Genomic DNA, 23,434 nt, shown 5'->3' on the forward strand with positions numbered 1-23,434 from the left:
TTTTTGTTGCTTTCTATTGGTTTATGATAGGATGTCATAAAAAATCTGTATGTGTAATATATAGTTGATTTCAGTACTTTTGTCCTTAAAATATAGCTGAAACTCCACACTAATGACTATAGAATTAGAATGGATTATAGGTTTAGAATAGGATTGCTAAACTCTTAAGTGCAATAATCCAATTTAATGGAAAGCTGTTTGTGTGAGTTTAAGATTATTTTGCTTAGTTTAGAAACAGTGATCTTAGAATTTTCACTTTATTTTAATTAATTTTAACTGAAAATAAGCACACGTAACATAAATAACTGGCCAACTTTTTCTGACTACTGTGTGCAAATTGATGCCAATTTCTTTTGCGTGATTTAAGTCTTGCTTCACTCATTTTGAGATTCAAATTTCATTTTGAAAGTCAAATTTACTTACTCCATTGGCAGATATTGTTTCTTAATGTAAGCATGTACTGTACATCTCAAATTACATACATTTTGCTTCTTTTTTGCTATTTTTGTTGCATTGTATGGGTTTGGAATGAAATGTTATTATAAAAAATGCTCCTGGAGGTGGAAAGCTTTATGCTTCCTGAAAATGTTGCGAAAGATTTAGTATAAAATATTGAAACAACTAAGCAGTGATCCCTAATCTAATCTACACAAAGCCAGTATGTCAAACAACCAGTAGTTTCTCATGCAGCTAATCAAGACTTTAAAATCTCAGATCATCTGGATGAACCGGTTTATTTAGAGCTAATCTGATGTGAGCTACACTTCCTCTGTAAATAAAACACAAGAACTGTCTAGTTTCACTTTAGTCTTCTGCAATAATGAATCACTTTAGGCAGTTTTAACTCATGATCTGCCTGATCTTCCAGAGTATTGCGCCACCAGGAATGATGTTAAAAGTGATATTCTGCCCATTTTCACGATCTGTTTAGTAATAGAATAAAATACGTGTTATCATGCTATTAATGTAACATATACATACAACTATATAACACCAAACTTTTTAGTTTTTTTTTTTTTTAAGGCAATGTCTAAAAAGGTAAATCAAGCAAAAATCACTGATTCTTTGACTTAATTTTTGACACAAGAATTTAGAATATCTTGATTGGTGTCTCTCTCCCCTCCATCACGGACATTTACACCACCCGCAGCATCCGCAAAGCAACCAGCATTGTGAATGACCCCACTCATCCCTCACACGAACTGTTCTCCCTCCTGCCTTCGGGAAGAAGGTACCGCAGCATCCGGTCCAGCACGACCAGATTCTGCAACAGCTTCTACCCCCAAGCCATCAGACTCCTCAACTGCAGAGACTGAACTGATGGTTTTGTGTACATGCACACATACTCTTACCCCACTTACCCCAGAAAATGGAAAGCACTAAAAACCCTACTACCTCACTGGACTCTATTGCACACTGTGTAATAGAGGTAATTACTACCTCACCTGGTCTTTTTTGCACACTTTTTGCACACTGCATAATTTGCACACTGTCTTGTTATTTATTATTCTTTTTCTGTATTGTGTTGTATTGTCTGTCTGCACTTTTGTACTGTTGCACTATTGTTCTGTCTACACTGTGTTTATGTGCACCATGGTCCCTGGAGGAACGTTGTTTCGTTTCACTGTGTACTCTGTATATAGCTGAAATGACAATAAAAAACACTTTGACTTTGACTTTGACTTGACTTATCCATTTTTGTGCTTACTTTCAGTGAAAATGACTTAAAATAAGGTGAAAATTCTAAGTGCGATTGATTATATTCCTAAAACAAGCAAAATAATCTTATATTCTTATCAGAGACAAAAATAAGATTTATTGACTTAAACCGTTGATAATTTTACAAAATGGTTTAAATGGTTGAACAATGCACATAAATCCTTACATTTTCTTTGGGTTTTGTTTGATTGCAGACTATGCAGAATGCAAGATATTTCATGTTTTATCTGCTCAACTTTTAACAATTAAGAGACCACTTCAGTTTCTCTGATTTAGCTATTTATAGGTTTATGTTAGAGCAAAATGAACATTGTTGTTTTATTCTATAAACTACAGACAACATTTATCCCAAAATATTCTCATTTAGAGCATTTATTTACAGAAAATGAGAAATGTCTGGAACAAAAAAGATGCAGAGCTTTCAGACCTCAAATAATGCAAAGAAAACAAGTTCATATTCATAAAGTTTTAAGAGTTCAGAAATAATCAATATTTGGTGGAATAACCCTGTTTTTTTATCACAGTTTTCTTCATGTATCTTGGCATCATGTTCTCCTCCACCAGTCTTACACACTGCTTTTGGATACCTTTATGCTGCTTTACTCCTGGTGTAAAAAATCAAGCAGTTCAGTTTGGTGGTTTGATGGTTTGTGATCATCCATCTTCCTCTTGATTATATTCCAGAGGTTTTCAATTTGATAAAATCAAAGAAACTCATAATTTTTAAGTGCTCTCTTATTTTTTTTTTAGAGCTGTATAGGAGATTGTGGGCTTGCAATGTGGTAAAAATTCTAAAACCACATTCTACTGCCCAATTAAAGAGATGTTTGCAGGAAAAAATGGGATAAAAAATCGCCTGAAACACTTTTTTTTTTCATTAAATGTGATATTCACTATGCTGGTTAAGACCACCATAGACTAGTTTGAGACCATCTACCAGCAATATCTGGCAGAAATAGTCTTTAACTAAGATTTTCAGCGGAAAGTTTGAGGACTATCGGTCAAATCTGGAGATCTTAGTTTTTCCACTGTGTTACGTCTTCAGATACGGCTAGACGTCTCTATAACCACAGTTTATCTTTGTGAAATCTCTTGTGGCGAGTGTTTTACGTGAGATTGAGTGTGTTAAGAAGCTCAGTGGGGGCTAGCGCTCTGTCCTAAGCTCTGCGGTGGTTGAGCTGGTGTTGTGTAACGCGGTGACGTCAGGTCTAAGTGCTCTCAGGCTGATTTATCGAGTGCTCTTCCTTTCTTAGCATGTTTTAGTCTTTACTGCTCTAAACACACCTGTTTATACACATTACCTCATTACCGTAGCGCTCATGAGGTCATAATGAAGGTGAACCGGTAACCATGTGTAGGTGACCATGTGTGGGGTGTAGCCCTCCTGCACTGTAGCCTTTAGCATCTTCTTAGATGATGCTCAGATGCCACAATGTCCAATTTACGAGACACAAACAATGTAAAAATCTACAAACATTTGTGCACTGCAAAGAAAAAGCTACCAAAAAACTAAATCTTAGCAAGAATTTATCCAATCGTCAAGACAATAAATAATTTTTTTATCATACTAAGCATTGTGTAAGTGTAAGATTTTTAAGTTTTACTTATTTTAGGAATAATGATATTATTCAGTCTTACTTACAATTTTAACCCTATTTTAAGTCATTTAAACTCAAAATGAGAACCAAAAGGCACCAGTCACTAAATTTAAGCCAACAAATCTATTTTTTTCTTAATTTAAGTCTTACTTCACTTTTACTAAGAAAATTTAACTTACACCATTGGCAGTTGGTGGCCAGCTGGGAAAAAACGCAGAATCTACAAATATTTGTGCACTGCAAAAAAACTAAATCTAGTGAAATTGTCCAGTTTCAAGGCAATAAATCTTATTCTTATTTTTTCTCTAATAAGATTTTTTGTCTCGTGTAAGATATTTAAGTTTTATTTATTTAAGGAATAATGATCTTAGTCAGTTTTACTAAGAAATCTTACCTTATTTTAAGTAATTTGAACTCAAAATAAGCACACACAAAATCAGCAATCAAGTTATTCTGATTCTTGTGTCCAAATTTAGGCCAAATATACAGTGATTTTTGCTTGATTTAAGTCTTACTTCACTAATTTTGAGACTTTGTGATTGTAGCTTATTTTAAGAAATAAGCTTGCTTATTTGCTTAATGAAAGCATTAATATTTATGTATTTATTTTTGCCAATGGATTTTTTGCAGTGTGGAAACCTATTCTAACGATTGTAGAAATTTGGCTACTTTAACCTTGAAACCCTGTGTCCTTGTATTGGGACTATATTGTATTTCTGCTTCTCTGCCTTGTGGTACTTTTTAATTTTTTAAAACCTTGACCCTCATATGGCCCCATATGGAGATGCTCCCCATTCCATCACTGAGCCAACATAACCCTGAGCAGATAAATCATGAAATATATTGTTTTTTATGGTCTGCAATCAAATAAAAGCCAAAAAAAATGTAGGAAACACTGTCTTTGCCAACTTTTCCTGTGATGGATTTTTCTTTGTCAAACAAACAGCGTATTAGTCGGCTAAAAGTGGACTTTTCTAGCTTAATGGCTAAATTATTGCTGCCATATTGATTTGTCACATTAGCCACTAGCCCATAGTCTGATTTCTGCTGTAGAGCTCCTTTCAGCTCCTTATAGGGCATCAGAACACCACAGCGAGATGCCACAGATGAAACACCAGGACTAAAAGTACTGTAGGCCATCCTGGACCCACCTCAACTATCCACTCGTAGCAGAGCTAATCTGATCAATTCTTACTAATCAGATCAACCTTTATACATAATCATACTGCAGAGCCAACTGGACAGATGTCTGCATGCATGGTGTACAGATTTGATTGATTATTGGCCAGAAAACCTGGCCAACAGGAAGTATTTGGGTATTTCACAATGAAGCCATTGCATAACTCTAGAGTTCCACTGAACGAATGGGTTTTTAACACTGAAAACAAACCAGGGATTTTTTTATCTCTAAAAAGGCGAAGTAAAGTTGCAATTCAACATAAAGGATGCCAACCTTATTGAGCTGACTGATGTTTATCAAGTTGCTTCTAGCAGAGAAAAAGCGTGAAAAACAAAGTGTGAATAGAGAAGTGTGGCTAGCACTTAGAACAGCTAAAGGAGTGGCCTTAAACAAACAACACATAAAAAAGAGTCATGCAAGAAGAAGAGAAAGCTCTTACGAAGTTTCCAGACATCGCCAGACATTGACCTCCTTCAGAAATCCAATAAAGCAGGGCAAGGAAAGATAAACATAGAAACATGCCTCCTTATCCACCTAGCACTTCCTTTTAAGAGAAAAAAGGCCTTTTTAAAGATTAGACTCCACCTGAACCAAAAAAGGCAAGACAGAAAACTGAAAACTGCAAGTCTACAAAATAGTCTTAACTTAACAATTTCCTGAACTGATAATTAGTGTACATTAAAACTCTGACCTCAACCTCAACCTTAAAATTAACACCAGTTTAAACACCAAACCTACAATTAGCACCAGTTCAAACTCCAACTCTAAAATTAACACCAATTCAAACCCCAACCCTAAACTTAACACCAATTGAAACCCCAATCCTAAAATTAACACCAGTTTAAACACCAAACCTACAATTAGCACCAGTTCAAACTCCAACTCTAAAATTAACACCAATTCAAACCCCAACCCTAAAATTAACACCAATTCAAACCCCAACCCTAAAATAAAACAAATTTAACCCCCAACCCTTATATTAACACTAATTCAAACCCCAACCCAAAAATAAACACCCATTCAAACCCCAACCCTAAAATTAGCACCAATTCAAACCCCAACCCTAAAATTAGCACCAATTCAAACCCCAACCATTGGTTTAATACAAATCCAAAACAATGTGCACAATTTAAAGCATTCTACCTAAAACACTGTTAATGTTGGAGCAGTTTGAAACATTGTAGAGCAGTATAAATGAGGTAGAGCATCGTAGAGCAGTAGAATATTATAGAGCAGTGTCAATAATTCACTATTATTATTATAGGGTCAGTTACATATAACATTTTTAAAACAATGCCTGTGTGATAAAGAATTTAACAAGGGAATTAATGAGGTAGAGCATTCCACCCGAAAGAGCATCAGGGAGGTAGAACATCCCAAACCATAGCCAATGAGGTAGGACATTGCAGATCAGTGTCCTTGAGATTGATAAAACTCTCCAAAATAGTGCGATTGAGCATTATACAACATTATACAACAGTATAAAATAGTTAGAGAATTCTACCCGAAACAGTATCAAAGAGGTAAAGCATTATAAAACCATATAAATAAGGGACTGTGTTTTCTAACAATGCTAGTGGTCATTATGAAACATCATTATCTAAAAATTCTATACAAAAGAAATTGTGTCTCCAAGCACATCTTGGATGATGGACGACTCATGGGGTTAAATCTGGGGTGCAGATTTGATTGAACTATCACTTTAATATAAAATAACCAGACCTGCAAAGTTCATGGTAAGGTCATGGTAAGGTCATGGTAAGGTCTGCAGCAAATAGTGCAAGACCTTTCACACCAATTGTCTGCACAACAGTACATTAGACACACTGTACCAAAGTGTGAGCACACACACACAGACATACACCCACATACACACATTTAAAAGTGCAACAAGATGTTTTGCAGATACAGATGTACTGTTGTCCTCTTAACCACAGCTGATTTCCACGGCTACATTTATACAGCTTTAATCAAACTCTGCATGCATGCACAGATACAAACTCTACTGACAGTATAGTCCATGCAGATCCCTTGCTGCTTTTAGAATATGGTACTCGAATAAATCAATATGCATGCATTTTGTATATACCATATATACAAATAGACATCCCAAAAGGTGCTTTCTTCATTTGTATATTCATGAAGTGCATGTAAAACAGAGTTCTAATTGGCCTACTCTCTGCAAAGAGTATGTGAGTCAACCAATCAGATTTTAGAGTGGGCGGGCAGTGTTTTTTCTTTCCTTCTGGATGGGATGCATTCAAGAGAAGGAGCATCAAGGCTCCCATCAAAACTCATTTCACCTCAGACTACTCTACAGTCTCTTTTCAACTCTTATTAACTCTTTTAGACCCTGCATCCATTACAATGGACATTATGCATTTTCTTGTTTTCAAAATAATTGTTTGCATATAACACTGATTGAGACCTGTTGTCCATGAGAATAGACCAGGAACCAGCCAATAAAAAAATTCCATCCAGTAAAATTTTATGTGATTTGTGAAATGAAAAGGTCAGTATCAAACAGGCTTCCAACAAAAGGATGTAAAACAATTTTGTACAATTTTAAATACATTTTAATTAAAATAGAGTCCTCCTGTGTGCATTATGACAAGAAAACAGCGTTCCCTTGAACATAATTGAGTTAATACTCTTCTTTTTTTCAAAAGAAACAAACTCTCACACAGGTAACAGGGGTGTGTTTACTTAATAAAGCTTATCTCTCAGGCTTCGGCCTGCATGACATGAGTCAGAACTCAGAGGAGGATAGGTGTGTGTGTGTAGCCTACAGTCTGAACTCTCTATAAGAGATTAAATCATGGTAGAAGGTTGTGGCCAAACTTGTTGACATGATTTAGACTCTTTGTGTTTGGACAGCAATGATCATTTTTATATTATTAATATGTTATTTATAAAGTGTGTATTATTATTGAACAGTGTAATACTCTATGTGTATTGGTGTTGAAATTCTGGTCTTGTATTTTATGTTATTTGACTGAAGTCATGCTTTTCTCATGAAACAGGTGTATTTCTGTATTGTGAAAGATATGATTGGTTGAAATGATGACGCATTTTAACACATCAGCTGAGAGTGACAACATCAGTTCCTCAGTCTGCATTTAGATAAACACAATTTACTACATTTGGTTTCTCTTTTATTACAGTTCTCCATGTTGCATTCCAGTTCTCCATGTATATAATATATATAGTCTAGCATATATAGTATAGTATATAGTATACTCGCATGATTTGTCTTGGGTGTTTGCACATATATAGTTGAAAAAGCGGCTAATTTAAGACCTTAATCACAGGTTCATATAAATAGTTGGCACTTTTTCAAATAAAGATCTATTTTTTTTTTATAAAACTGTTTATTACGATATATTTCATATTCAATTTCATATATGGTCCTATGCTACATATAAATACTGTACTATTATAGTAGATTTTGCCTGCAGATTCCATGTTGGCCCACATATTGATATCAGATCATGGGGTAGGACCAATACTGTGCCCCAGTAACAATATATAAAGTAAAAACCCAATCATTTGGAGCTTATCTAGTGTCATGGCTAATAAAAAATTAAAATAAGAGAGCACTTAAAATTGATGAGTTTCTTTGATTTTACCAAATAGAAAACCTCTGGAATATAATCAAGAGGAAGATGGATGATCACAAGCCATCAAACCACCAAACTGAACTGCTTGAATTTCTGCACCAGGAGTAAAGCAGCATAAAGTTACCCAAAAGCAGTGCGTAAGACTGGCGGAGGAGAACATGATGATAAGATGCATGAAAAAAACTGTGATTAAAAACCAACCAGGGTTATTCCACCAAATATTGATTATTTCTGAACTCTTAAAACTTTATGATCATGAACTTGTTTTATTTGCATTATTTGAGGTCTGAAAGCTCTGCATCTTTTTTTTTTGTTAGCACAAAATATTTTTTAATAATAAATAATTTGGGAGGAATGTTGTCTGTACTCTATAGAATAAAAAAAAACAATGTTCATTTTACTCAAACATAAACCTATAAATAGTACAATCAGAGAAACTGATTCAGAAACTGACGTGCTCTCTTACAGTAATATTCTTTATCACAGTCATTTCTGTTTGTAACACAGTGACAGACACACAATGTTCTTCACACCTTGCATTACCTTCTGAAAACACCTTCCCCCACTCACTCTTAGTGCCGTCAGAACCTGATTGTGTGTTGTTGCCATGATGTCATCTAAACTTCCTCCCTGCTCAAACCACTTCTGTTTTACTGCTACATAACCCACTCTATATTTTTAACTCTCTCTCTCTCTCTCTCTATATATATATATATATATATATATATATATTTAATACTGTACACCGTAATACTGTATATGTACACAAGTAATAGGACAGCTGCTTGTTTTCAGTCAAAATGAAAAATCAAATGTACTAAGTATTTATCCTGTTTTTTTGTTGGAGTAACTGTCTCTACTGTCCAGAATAGAGACAGCACTATTCTTTGCTGCACCATCAGGCTGCGGCCAGCTGTGCTAACCATGCTAACCATGCTAACCCCTAGCTGCTTCCTCTCTGCTGAGCCAGTCACAGCTCACTGTCGTAATCAGTAAACAGCAGTAACTATGGAGACCATAATGCCAAACCTTTCAACTTATTCAACTCCCCAACTTATCCACAACTCTATATATCATCACCAACTCATGCCCAGGAGTTTATCCTTTATACTTTTGTCTCTACTGTTTATTAAAAACTAGATTGGTTTGGAACATTGCTGAGATAATTTTATTGCATTTAGCCACAAAAGTCAGCGTTAGTTTTGTTAGTTAGGTCCCCAGCTCCTCAACCCCCCAACTCACCCCCAAACTAATCCCCCAACCCCCCAAGCTTATACCCAACTTCCCAGCTTACCCTCAATTCTCTATACATCTCCGATTCATCCCCAACCAATTCTCACCTCCCCATCCTCTTACTTAGCCCAAGTCCTCAACTGCCCAACTCATCCCCAAATCAACATATTATCCAAAACTTCTCCTCAATTTACACCCAACATATCAAATTTTCCCTAGCTTTTTCCCAACTCTCCAAGTCTTCTGCAACTCCCCGCCCTATTCCTAACCTAATATTCATCCACAGCTTCTTAACCCCTACCTCATCCCTAACTCTTCAAATCATCCCCAGCTCCCAAAGCACATGCCAAACCTTTCAACCTATACCCAACCCCACAACTCATCCACAACTCTATATATTGTCCCCAACTCATGCCTAAAGGGTTTACCCTTTATACTTTTGTCTCTACTGTTTATTGAAGACTAGATTTATTTGGACTGTGAAAATTTTATTGGCTTCAACCACAAGAGTCAGTGTTAGTTGTTATCCTCAATCCTCAACTTATCTGCTATTCATCCCCAACCAATTCCCACATCGCCCCAGCCACTTACTCACCCCAAGCCCTCAACTCCCCAACTCGTCCCCAAATCAACAACAAAATCATCCACAACTTCTCCTCAATTCTCAACTCCCTAATTCACACCAAATATCTCAACTTATCCCCAGCTTATCACCAACTCTCTAAACTCAATCAAAACTTTCCAATTCATATCCTGCTCCCCAACTCATCCCCAAATTTCCAACTCTGTCCCAACCCCCAAACGCATGCCAAACTTTCTAATTCATGCCCAACACCCCAACTTATACTCAACAATAGCAAATGAATTAATACTTCAATCCAGCTCAGACCAACTTAACCACAATTCGTTTTTCTGCAGAACAATATCGTCCAAATAAAAAAAGATGTTGTGACTGGCCTACTTTACACCAATGAATGGAGGCCTTATTGCGCTTTCACACACACCCACACACACACACACACACTGAGACTGATCTGTCCACGCTGTCTACAAGTGACATATGAGTAACAGGCTGCATGTGGTGCAGTCTGTTTGGAAAAGCCCCGACACACACAAAACCACCCCCCCCCAGACACACACTTTCCCACACACACACACATTTACACACACTAAATCCAGTTAAGAAAGGACATCCCAGACACTTACCCAGTAGCAGAAAACTCCACTTTAGCTCCATACTATAAGTCCAGAAGCTCAGAGAAGTGAGGGTGTCTCTACCAGTCTCGTGTTATCAGTGCTAATTCCAGTATGAATCACTTCTTCCAGTAAGAGCAGACTGTAGACTCTTCAGTTCTACACTTTCTTTCTCTCCGCCGGTGCTCCCCCTCTCCACTGACTGATCTCTCTGCTCTCTCTCTCTCTCTCTTTTACTATGAGTTCCTCTGAAGTTCCCCCTCCTGCTCTATCAACACCTCAGTGTCTTGTCCTCCTGTCGTCCTGGCCCCTCCCCCAGTCCCCAGACCTTTCCCACACTCTTTTTTCTTCTTTTTTTGAAGCTGAAATTCTTTGTTTAAGTTGTTTCTTTCCTCTATTCTTCTCTGGATCTTCCCTCTCTCTCACTCCTCCGCCTGTTTTCCTCCTTATCGTCCGGCCGTGAGACTTTCCACAGTCTGCTGTGTCCCGCCGGTACAGGCTGGACCTCCCTCTGAGTGGGTGTGCTACTGGGCTGGGCTAAAGAATGAAAGAGAGAGAGAGAGAGAGAGAATGAGAGATGGAGAGAGAGAAAGAGAGAGAGAGAGAGAGAGAGAGAGAGAGAGAGAGAGAGAGAGAGAGAGAGAGAGAGAGAGAATATTGGAGTAGGCGGGAACGAAGAGCAGCTGTTTGCAAGTGTCTGCCAGCGAGGAAAAGAAGCCCAGAACAGAATGACTTAGAGCCTACTAGAAACAAATGGATATATTTCTTACTTAAGTTACGCTAATTATCAATAATTAATAAACAATTAAATAACTACAAACCAGACATGGGCGAGGCACAGGCGAATAAATGTAAGCTAAAGGTCAAAACCAATACAACACTCTGCAACTCTGCACTCTGAACTATGCAAACAAACCTAAAAAATTAAAATCCACCAGTAATCACACATAGAATAGCAGAATCATAGAACAATGCACAGAATGCAATGATAAGGATAAGTTGGCAATACTTTGCAAAGTTAGAATGAGAGTTAGTAGTCTAGTAGTCAGGTGACTAAAAACAGGGGAGCTGTCTCTGATTGGTAAATGGTGAACCTAAATGCAGATGTGGGTGTTCTACTGGGCTGGGCTAAAGAGAAAGAAAGAGAGAGAAAGAGAGTGAAAATGAGAGAGAGAGAGAGAGAGAGAGAGAGAGAGAGAGAGAGAGAGAGAGAGAGAATATTGGAGTAGGTGGGAATGAAGAGCAGCTGTTTGCAAGTGTCTGCCAGTGAAGAAAAGGCCAAAGGTATAGAGGCTAATAGAAACAAATGCATATATTTATTAAAGTTACACTCATTAACAAAAATAAATTAAGGTCTGTCAGGTCTGCAGCTGCAAGCATCTGGTTGACTGCATTAAAGATGTTTTAATAAGGCTTTCTAAACAACCAGATAGCCAGCAACCAACCAGAAATGGGCGAGACCAAGGAGAAATGTAAGATAAAGGTCAAAATAAGAACAGCACTCAGAACCATGCAAACAAACCAACAGACCAAGACAACGAAAGACCAAAAACAGAAACAAACAGGAATCAAACATAGAATAGCAAACACACCGAACAATCAGTTGGTAATACTTTGCAAAATTAGAAGACAAACAGAAGGGTATTTATACACAGGAAAATGAAAATAGGGGAAATGGATGAACTGTCTCTGATTGGTTGATGGTGAACCTAAATGCAGATGTGGGTGTGCTACTACAGAGAGAGCTAGACTAGAGAATCTTTCAAAACAAATGGGACAAATTGGCCCATTACAAACAAATAGGAACACACCAGGCTCTATGATTGATTATTCCATTCATAATAAGGCACCAAAAATTTCATATTTAGGGCAAAAAGATTTATTGAGGAAACTATACAATCATTGGCACTGCAAATGAAGGTGGCATGAATGAATGAATGAATGATTGGCCTAGTTGGTGGGAAATTCGTCAAACGACCAATGACCATCCACTGCATCTCTCAGTCCAACAGTCCAATGATGTTGCCATGTTCTCAAAGTCGGTCAACTGGGAAAAAGGACTTCAAATGCATCGTAGGGGCATGCCAAGACACTTAAATCGACTTACAGTGAATATGCCTAGCAGTCTGCGATCTCTCACCAAGAAGTGCACTATCCAACTGAAGCCATTGTGAATCGTTTTTTGCAAGTTCTACCAGGAGACTTTCCTATGCTACGTGATCTTAACTTAACCATTCGCAATTGTCAAGGTAATGTTGCTTAGATATAAGGAAAAGAAGATAAGATACAAGGTTTCCCTGCAGTATCTGGGGTTTGGATCATGGGAGATTCTCTTAGGACAGTAGACCATTCTGAGCCTCTCAGCGCCGAGCTATTAAACACTGTCTGTTCAGAATGTGCTAAAGGACAGACACTGATAATTCATACTGGAGTTATCCAGACAGTAGGACTGCTGTTAGACTGAGTGTTTGTGTCTGCAGGGAGTGGAATTGGCCAACAATAAAGAAAAAATCTGATGATGTCACATCCTGGGGCTATCTGAAAGTGAAGTCTTTGTTTACGGGCTAGAGTATCTCTCTTTCTCACCCACAGACTTTCTTTCACTCGCGTTATGAGTCACTCTTTCAATAATTAACTCCTTTATCAGTTATATGATCGTTAACAGTACAGAGGCACTTTGCAGATTTGCATCGATGGCCAATGTAGTGTTGTTGCAATGCTATTTAGAAGAAAGTTAAAGGTTACTAAGAACAATAAATTATTATAAATGTAGGCTGATATGGATAATATTTAATCTTTATTTGAGCTCCACACAGTGAAGTAGTATGTAACGCATGTGTAACGCATGTGTATTCAATACAAAATGCAAAACTTCTCAGCATGTAGAGAGTTGTAGAGGTTCCTAATGTTCCTTTTTTGATAGTATAAACAATAGCAGCATCCTATACATGTTCAATCAAGGATAGGTCTGGAGATATAGGTGCACATGGTATAGTATCTTCATAGCATCTTCAATACAAGCTCTTGAAATGCCAGCAGCATTTGGACAAGCATAGTCCTGTTTAAATAGGGCACATGCATGGCGTAATTTCAGGAAAGGTAGGCCACTGGTTGCAGGACCTCATTTATCGCTTTGATTTCATCTGCAAAAAAAAAATATATATATATATATATATATATATATATATATATATATATATATATATATATATATATATATATATGTAGCACTCGTGCCCACTATCTGGTGATACTTCTCTATATATCTATAGCGGGTGAGGCTAGGGTTCGATGTTAAGAATTAGTGTTCAGATTTTAAACACAAAATAAAATATCCAACTTGTATTATTAATGAATAGTTTAAGATAAATGAATTAAACCAGACACAACTTTTAGGGTTTTATGAATTAGCTTTATAGATGTATATTTCTTATTATTTCTTATTATCTCAATGTTATGTTTTAGGATTTATGTATTATTATAAAATATACAAAATACAATATTATATTTAAATAAACCCCACAACTCACAATTTTAGAAAAACAAACACAAAATACACAAAATAAAGTGCTTAAACCTTAAATAAAATTGTCTTCAGTAAAGAAATAAGGTGGTAACAAATTAAATAAAAAACAGAGCTCTGACCTTCTCACTGTACGAAATATTGCAGCTTATTTCAGCTCATAAACACCCCTTAAAACTGGAATGTAGCTTTCTTGAAAGTACACTGTAATGAAATTAGGCTAAGACTTAACTTTATCAATTTCACTCAGAGAATCAACACTTTCTGCTGACTTAACTCAGAATTATACACAAAATAGAGAATTAAACTTATCTAGTGAGGGGCGCCCCACACACACACACACACACACACACACTCCAAAATAACAAATGTTGCAGGCCTGTATGATGCTTGGGTGCGGCGTGGCTACTCGGCTAGCCCCTTCAGCAACTTGGGAGATGTTTAGCTTACAGTTCGGAGTCTTTAGAAGAACAGGAACGGAGAACCAGGCGGATCAGAGGCACGGTGGAGGCAGAAATCTTCGTCAGAGGACCCACACTGCTTTACCTGGTCACAGGGGGTCTATCTGACCTTGGCTATGGCGTCTTCTTCCCGCCCGAACCGCGCAGAGTGAATCAGTCCTGAGCGCTAGCTAGCTCCGTCACACTGAACTAGCATAATTAGCCAGTTAGCTTACTCGAGCAGCTAACTACAGTGCTTCAGTCCTTAAACACGGTGCAAAACACAATTATAACTCACGTAACACTGCTTAACCGAGATAATATATCTTGGTCTCACCCTTATTACTGAAATAAAGGGTTGTTACACTCAAAATATAACTTTTTGCTCCACTTTCGTGTACTTCTCCTACTAGTTCCCTCTCCTCTCCCTCGTCTCCCGCGCTCTCTCGCATCTCTCTCCCGCACACTACCCTCCTGCTCCCTCAAGTCCCTCCCCCACCAATCAGAACAGAGGAATCTTGACAGACACAGTATTTATCCAATAGTTAACTCTGACTGCTCTCCAAAACATTAGGAACAAGTTGCAGTCTAACTAACTTACTGATTCTTAAAGTGACAGTGTCTAATAGAACTGATTTACACAGTAAAAACATTAAAGGGTATATTTTTGCCCAGGGCTACACTCTCCCCCTTCTAGAATTTTGATGTCCTCATCAAACATGAGGGTGAGCTACTGTTAAGCTTACATAAGCTAGCTATAGTTTTTGTTTGGTTTTCTTTGCACAACCAGAACACAATGCCATAGGGTGACACCATATAGTTTGGCTTGAGCAGTTCTTGGCATCTAAATAGGTGCCATATCCTACCAACACACCCATGCTCAGAGTGTTGAGGGGATAACTTGATGGTTCCCCAAGCTCATCATAGGTAAGTCTTTGTACTGGTCTCTTTTCTCTACTTGGCCTTGTGCTTGGCATGTCCGCTTCGACACTCTCCTGTACACTCTCAGCTTCAACTCCTCCTGCTAGATCAGTCTCTGGAACAGGATCCAAAGTTGGATTTGTCTCAGCATCCACAACTTCAGGAGTATGATCAGTATCATCTCTTGTCTCAACAGCTCTTTCAGTGCAGTTTGCTGAAGATATCTTGTGACCATCAGTGGCACTTGATTCTTGAACTCTAGCACGCAGATCAGGACACTGCAGTAAGTCATGCAATATCTGTTCACTGTCAAAGGCCACAGGATAAAAAGTTACAATTTCAGAATCCTCTGATTCATCAGCGCTTAGTACGACCTCTCTATCTTGAAGCTCACCACCAGAAGCTGTCTGGCTCTCTCTTTGTCTCTGCTGTCTTCTTGTCACAGGTCTTTTAGGCAGACTTTGTGCGTCTTCATCCACCGGCATTCTTACCAGACATCCAATAGGCAGCAGATGATTTCGATGAACTGTTTTCACCTCTCCACCACCACTTTCTGGCTTGACTCTGTAGACAGGCAGATTTTCCATCTTTCCAACAATGACATATGGCATGATTCTCCACTTGTTCTGTAGCTTGTGCTTGCCTGTGACACCAAAGTTTCTGAGTAACACACGGTCTCCTTTCGCCAAGACCTGTTCCTTTACCAATCTGTCGTAGAATTTCTTGTTCCGTTCATGGTTCTTCACAGCTGCATCCGTGGCCAGCTTGTACGCATCATGAAGTTCCGATCTCAGCCTCGCAACATAGTTCTGGTAAGAAATGTTATCTTCCCCTTCAGGACCAACCCCGAAACAAAGATCCACAGGGAGACGAGCCTCTCTGCCAAACATGAGCAGGTAAGGGGAGTAGCCAGTGGCATCGTTACGTGTGCAGTTGTAAGCATGCACTAACTGACTGATCTTCTGGCTCCACCTTTGCTTCTGTCTTGGATCTAGAGTGCCTAACATGGAGAGCAATGTTCTGTTGAACCTCTCTGGTTGAGGGTCTCCCTGAGGGTGATAAGGTGTAGTGCGAGATTTTTGGATGCCCAACATTCTCAGAAGCTCATGGATCAACTTGGACTCGAAATCACGCCCTTGGTCTGAGTGTATCCGAGCCGGAAGACCATAATGAACAAAGTACTTCTCGAACAGAACTTTGGCAACAGTGGAAGCTTTTTGGTCTTTTGTCGGGAAGGCCTGTGCGTAACGGGTGAAACTATCAGTCACCACAAGTATACTGCCAAATCCCTGAGTATCTGGCTCGAGTGATAAGAAATCGATGCACACTAGGTCTAATGGGCCTTGGCTCGGGATCTTATTCAGAGGAGCTGCTCTCTGAGGTAAGGTTTTCCGGGCAATGCATCGCCCACAGTTCTTGACATACTGCTCGATGTCAGCGCTCATCTTCGGCCAATAGAACCGGTTTCTTATCAGCTCAGCTGTCTTCTCTACACCTAAATGGCCACACTCATCATGGAGGGATCTCAACACCATGGGAAAGTAGACCTTGGGTAAGACGAGCTGTCTCACGTCTGTGCCTAGCGTCCTCTTCACAACTCTGTAGAGTAATCCATCAATTATTCTCAACCGTGGTCCTTCTCTTCTCAGCAACGCAGTCTCACGTGACTCTCCCTTGTCACCCATTTGCAAGCTCCCCTCAATGAGGGATTTCTTGATCGGTGCAATTATGGGATCTGAGTCTTGGGCGTTTTTAAGGTGAGTTGAACTTTGCAGCTCTAAACAACCAGTGTTCAAATGAGTTGGGAATGCATAGCAGTCTGGGATGGCAGCAGGAGCGATTCCCAGAAACACAGCACAGTTGGGGGAAATTCCATCCTGTGCACAGCGCACTTGCTTGCAGAGAGCTTTAATGCTGTCAGAGGACATGTCTCGCCATTCCCCACTCTCCTTGGAGAACACGTTTCTGGACAGAGAGTCTGCATCAATATTGTGACACCCTGGCCTGTACTGGACTGTGAAATTATATGCTGAGAGTGCAGCAAGCCAGCGATGACCAGTCGCATTTAACTTTGCAGTGGTGAGAACGTATGTTAGGGGGTTGTTATCAGTTCTAACGGTGAAGCTTGCCCCATACAGATAATCATGAAACTTGTCAACCACCGCCCATTTTAATGCTAGGAATTCAAGCTGGTGGACGGGGTAGTTCTTCTCTGACGAACTGAGCTTTCTGCTTGCAAAAGCAACTGGCCTGAGCCCCTCTGGGTACTCTTGGTTAAGAACAGCACCTAAACCATGCAGACTGGCATCTATATGGAGAACATAGGGCTTGGCTGGGTCGGCAAAAGCAAGAACAGGTGCATGAGTGAGGCAGTGAATTATCTGGTTGAACGCTTGGGTGCATGACTCATCCCACCGGTCACCAAAAGGTTCTTTGATCTTGAAGTAGGTTTTGTCACCTGCAGTCTTGGATGACTTTCTGCCCTTCTGTGTGGGTGGGTATCCCTTGGTCAACTCTGTGAGAGGTCGGACGATGATGGAATAGCTTTTAATGAAACGTCGATAATACCCACAGAACCCCAAGAATGACTGAAGAGAAGCAAGATCAGTGGGTTGCTTCCAGGCAGCCACTGCCTCAATCTTAGCAGGATCTGTTGCAATGCCCTGCTCCGACACAATGTGTCCCACATATGTCACTTGGGAACGACAGAACTGACACTTATCGATGGACAACTTCAGCCCACTCTCCTCCAATCTGTCAAGGACTTTCAGTAAGCGTTCTTCATGCTCTGCCAAGCTTTTCCCGAACACGATCAGGTCATCGAGGTATACTATCACTTCCAGCATGTGCATGTCACCTACTGCCCTCTCCATGAGACGTTGAAAGGTCGCTGGGGCCCCAGTGACCCCTTGTGGCATTCTCTGGAACTGAAAGAATCCGAGTGGGCATATGAAAGCAGTCTTCTCTTTGTCTTCATCTGCCATAGGGATCTGATAGTATCCACTACGTAAATCCAGAACAGAGAACCACTTACTACCACTTAAACAATCCAGTGCTTCATCAATACGTGGTACGACATACTGATCAGGAATGGTGTGTCGATTCAAAGTCCTGTAGTCCACACACATGCGTAACTGGCCAGACTTCTTTCTTGCCAGGACGATGGGAGATGCATAAGGGCTCCTTGACTCCTTTATGATTCCTGCAGCTAACAGGCCTTGCAAGTGTCGACGCAGATCATCTAGGTCAGCAGGCGCTATACGGCGGGACCTCTCCCGGAATGGCTTATCATCACGCAGTCTAATTCTATGCTCCACCCCTCTTGCCAGACCAACATCCCATTCCTCCAATGAGAAGACGTTTACTCTTTGTGCTAGTTTCTTAGAAAGTCTCTCTTTCCACTCTTCTGGAATCGGTGAGTTGGCAAAATCAAATACCACAGGGTCTATTTGTTGACGAACCTTTGACTTGTCTGGCTGTGCTACTGTTACAGTGTCTACTGCCTGAAGGTGAGCGAGGATAGTACCAGACGGAATGGAAACATCTTTAAGAGACTCATTCCTCAGCATGACTAAGAATTTGTTCTTGTCCAGTGTGGATGAGAACAACACTGTGGGCTGTACTAACACACTTGTGGGCAGAGCGAACGATGAAGCACGCTCTGTGATGAGGATACTCTTCTCCAGTGACTGAGTTTCTTTGACTTTACAAATTGCAATGTGGTCACTTGTGGCAGGAACAACTAGAGGACCAGGCCCAGGCCATCTAACATCAGCCACTCTGTCCCCAGCAGAAGCAGCAGCTCTTGTACTTGGGCTGGGTTGCACTGTAGATGGAGCAACAGCACATACTCTCATAGAGCACACTTGGTCGGAATTGGACTTTTTGTTGACTGAGTTGAAAGGACGAATTGTGTGAACATTGGTGCCCAGTAGAATTGGCACACTATCAGAACAACGAGGATCAGGGCACACTAGAGCAAGAACAGTGATGGGCCCTTTAATGCTGGACATGTTCTTTGGAAGTTCTAAGTCAACTTGGATGTAGCCACGGTATGGATAACTATCATCAGAGCCACTCAGACCCCAGATGAACAGACCACTCAACGGATGAAGAGGCTTGTGAGCTAGATGCTGTGAATACCAGCTTTCAAAGACAATTGTCACTTGTGAGCCACTATCGATGAGAGCAGTACACGGCTTTCCAGCAACTTTCACTTGGACCAAAGATGGAGGTCCTACTAACCCTCTGGGTATACAGTTTGACTTTCCTCTTACAACCCCTCGGTTTACATGGATCTTGGAGGAGTCTTCCTCAGAACAAACTGTTGATTCTCTCTTTCCATCCTTTGCGGCATGCCGTGCATGAATGAATTTCTGAATCACCTTCTGAGGGTCTTCTGGAGCTTGACACTTGGCTGATACATGTCCATCATCACCACAACGATAGCAGAAAAAGTCACTGTGGCTTCGGGTTGACAATGAGCTTGACTGGTTGAAATTGGAAGATGGCAGCTTGTGAGCAGACCTCTCAGTGGCTGGCTTGACAGCCATTACTTTGACCTGTTTACGCAGCTTCTTCACTTCTTTTTTCAATGCATTCACTTTCTTGTCATCCCCTGAGGATTCAGTCTTAAAACTAGGGGGCAAATGCACTTCAGCAGCTAAGGTTTGTACTGGCTGCAGAGAAGTGTAGTCACTAACTTGTTGTCTCAATTCTCTTATCTCATCTTGAAGACCTTGCATCTCATTTGAATGTGCCCTCGCACTCTTCACTTGGACAGATGTCATTGTTGAACTCAGCTTGTTTCGTGAAGCTTCATATCCTTCTTCTAAGCGGATTTCATTCAACAGCTGTAAGAAATTAGGTGGACTGTTCCTCCTTTCTCTTAGTCTCAGATTCAAAAGCATCAGGTCAGATGCAGTTGCACCTTTAATGAGTTGTTCTAGACGTGCTCCATTAGCAGCAGAGGCTGGGAGACCACTTCTCTGTACAACTTTGTTCAGAGCTTTCTCAATACGTCTTAGAAATTCAGAAAGTTTTTCCCCTGGTTTCTGGCAAAGGTGCCTGAATGCAAAGTAAAGCTCCTCCCCAGTCTCTGGGGTGCCAAAAGCATTCTCAATAGCATCAATGTACTCTCGGGAGGATGCATCTGAGTCGTTGAATCGAACAGCCTGCGCAATTTCAGATGCTGGACCTTTCAGGCTCTCCAAAATTCGCATTCGTTTCTCTTTATCTGGTCTTTCACAGGTGTCAACCATAAGACGGGCTTGCTCTAACCAGCTGTCTAGCTGCTCTTCACCAAGTGGAGTAGGCATGACTCCAGAGAACGTACGTAATCTCCTATATGCACTGCTCTCACCTGAGAATCTGCCTTGCTTGTCCATCAATTCTCCAACTGCTCGAATGATGGCATCAGGAGTACATGTCTGCGTTAGTTCTGCTTGGTTCAAAACAGGGTTCCCATCTGGTTTGTCTCGCTCAGTTGTGCACTCAGCTGAGGCTCCAACCAATCTCCAAGGCCTATCAGTGCCTGAAGGCAGCACATCTAGTGGTAGTCTCTTGACATTCACTTTTTCACGACATTCACACAGGACTGTTAAACTCTCAAGCTGGGGATCATACATCCTGCCTCGCACTCTGACTCGTCCAAGTGTTTTTACAGACTCGAGGGTTTCTTCAATGAAGCTGACTTCGGTGTCGTCAGGAATGTCTTTCACCAACAAGGCATTTTCAGGGTTGATGCCTTCCCCTTTACACCAATGGTGAAGTTGTGCCATGCTCTGGGTTGTGACTAACTTTGTCAGACTGTAAATATTCAGATTGTTTTTAAATTATTTTAAATCTGACTAGCTGCGATAAAGGTTCAGAACTCAAATGAAATATTTCAAATACTGTTTATGGACTGTTTTAGAAGAAACTTTAAAGCTTAAATGAAACTAGTGTGTCTGGTTTTACTAAACTATTTTATATCACTATTTTACAATATCACCTTACAGTAATTCCTTTTTAATAACTTAGTTCTTTGGGATTTTAAGATCTTATACTACAAACTTATTTTAACCATCCCAGCGGTGCCTCCATTTTATGTAGCACTCGTGCCCACTATCTGGTGATACTTCTCTATATATCTATAGCGGGTGAGGCTAGGGTTCGATGTTAAGAATTAGTGTTCAGATTTTAAACACAAAATAAAATATCCAACTTGTATTATTAATGAATAGTTTAAGATAAATGAATTAAACCAGACACAACTTTTAGGGTTTTATGAATTAGCTTTATAGATGTATATTTCTTATTATTTCTTATTATCTCAATGTTATGTTTTAGGATTTATGTATTATTATAAAATATACAAAATACAATATTATATTTAAATAAACCCCACAACTCACAATTTTAGAAAAACAAACACAAAATACACAAAATAAAGTGCTTAAACCTTAAATAAAATTGTCTTCAGTAAAGAAATAAGGTGGTAACAAATTAAATAAAAAACAGAGCTCTGACCTTCTCACTGTACGAAATATTGCAGCTTATTTCAGCTCATAAACACCCCTTAAAACTGGAATGTAGCTTTCTTGAAAGTACACTGTAATGAAATTAGGCTAAGACTTAACTTTATCAATTTCACTCAGAGAATCAACACTTTCTGCTGACTTAACTCAGAATTATACACAAAATAGAGAATTAAACTTATCTAGTGAGGGGCGCCCCACACACACACACACACACACACACACTCCAAAATAACAAATGTTGCAGGCCTGTATGATGCTTGGGTGCGGCGTGGCTACTCGGCTAGCCCCTTCAGCAACTTGGGAGATGTTTAGCTTACAGTTCGGAGTCTTTAGAAGAACAGGAACGGAGAACCAGGCGGATCAGAGGCACGGTGGAGGCAGAAATCTTCGTCAGAGGACCCACACTGCTTTACCTGGTCACAGGGGGTCTATCTGACCTTGGCTATGGCGTCTTCTTCCCGCCCGAACCGCGCAGAGTGAATCAGTCCTGAGCGCTAGCTAGCTCCGTCACACTGAACTAGCATAATTAGCCAGTTAGCTTACTCGAGCAGCTAACTACAGTGCTTCAGTCCTTAAACACGGTGCAAAACACAATTATAACTCACGTAACACTGCTTAACCGAGATAATATATCTTGGTCTCACCCTTATTACTGAAATAAAGGGTTGTTACACTCAAAATATAACTTTTTGCTCCACTTTCGTGTACTTCTCCTACTAGTTCCCTCTCCTCTCCCTCGTCTCCCGCGCTCTCTCGCATCTCTCTCCCGCACACTACCCTCCTGCTCCCTCAAGTCCCTCCCCCACCAATCAGAACAGAGGAATCTTGACAGACACAGTATTTATCCAATAGTTAACTCTGACTGCTCTCCAAAACATTAGGAACAAGTTGCAGTCTAACTAACTTACTGATTCTTAAAGTGACAGTGTCTAATAGAACTGATTTACACAGTAAAAACATTAAAGGGTATATTTTTGCCCAGGGCTACATATATATATATATATATATATATAAGCTTGGCAAGTTCTGCCAGGAGACTCTGATGCTATATCACTTCACCTTGACCAACGACCAGTTTCTACCTGCCTTTAAGAATCCTCAAAAATCACACCTATCTTCCTGCTTTCAGAATTAGACAATTCATCCTGACTATGAAGGAACACATAAGTAATCATGTAGTAACTTTAAAGTGCTTTTATTTGCGGGGCTGTTAACTCTGTGATAACTCTGATGAACCTATTCTGTAAAACAGAGAAAACTCTTGCTCTTCCTTTCATCGGGCAGTCCTGATGATTGCCAGTTACATCATTATAACATTTTTGATTGTCTTTGCAGTGACTGCACTTGAGGATACTTTCAAATTTCTTAAAAAAAGAGGTAAGAAATTCAAGTTTAATAAACTCTTGATGAGTTCAGCACAGCTGTTAACTGAAAGCCTTAATTCCAGTAAACTTTTTTTCTGGTTTGTTTTTGCTTATTAAATAA

At 39.7% G+C, this 23,434-nt stretch overlaps 2 protein-coding genes across 3 annotated transcripts in view; both read right to left on the reverse strand.

Moving 5' to 3' along the window:
* LOC103024486 (putative adhesion G protein-coupled receptor E4P) overlaps window positions 1-11,054 on the reverse strand; it is a 37,420-nt gene extending 26,366 nt beyond the window's left edge. For both annotated transcript variants that reach the window (XM_022674469.2, XM_049469640.1), the window contains exon 1: window positions 10,557-11,054. In XM_022674469.2, coding sequence (XP_022530190.2) covers window positions 10,557-10,587 — 31 coding nt within the window. In that variant the 5' untranslated portion in view covers window positions 10,588-11,054. The remainder of the gene's footprint in view (window positions 1-10,556) is intronic.
* Window positions 11,055-13,762: 2,708 nt separating this feature from the next.
* On the reverse strand, window positions 13,763-22,934 carry LOC111194123 (uncharacterized). Its single transcript, XM_022677385.2, has one exon. It carries the CDS (start codon window positions 21,206-21,208, stop codon window positions 15,263-15,265), a length of 5,946 nt encoding a protein of 1,981 aa, XP_022533106.2. The 5' UTR covers window positions 21,209-22,934; the 3' UTR covers window positions 13,763-15,262.
* Between the last annotated feature and the right edge of the window lie 500 nt (window positions 22,935-23,434).

This window comes from Astyanax mexicanus, chromosome 21 (assembly GCF_023375975.1).
Source record: "Astyanax mexicanus isolate ESR-SI-001 chromosome 21, AstMex3_surface, whole genome shotgun sequence".
NCBI classification, from domain to species: Eukaryota; Metazoa; Chordata; class Actinopteri; order Characiformes; family Acestrorhamphidae; genus Astyanax; species Astyanax mexicanus.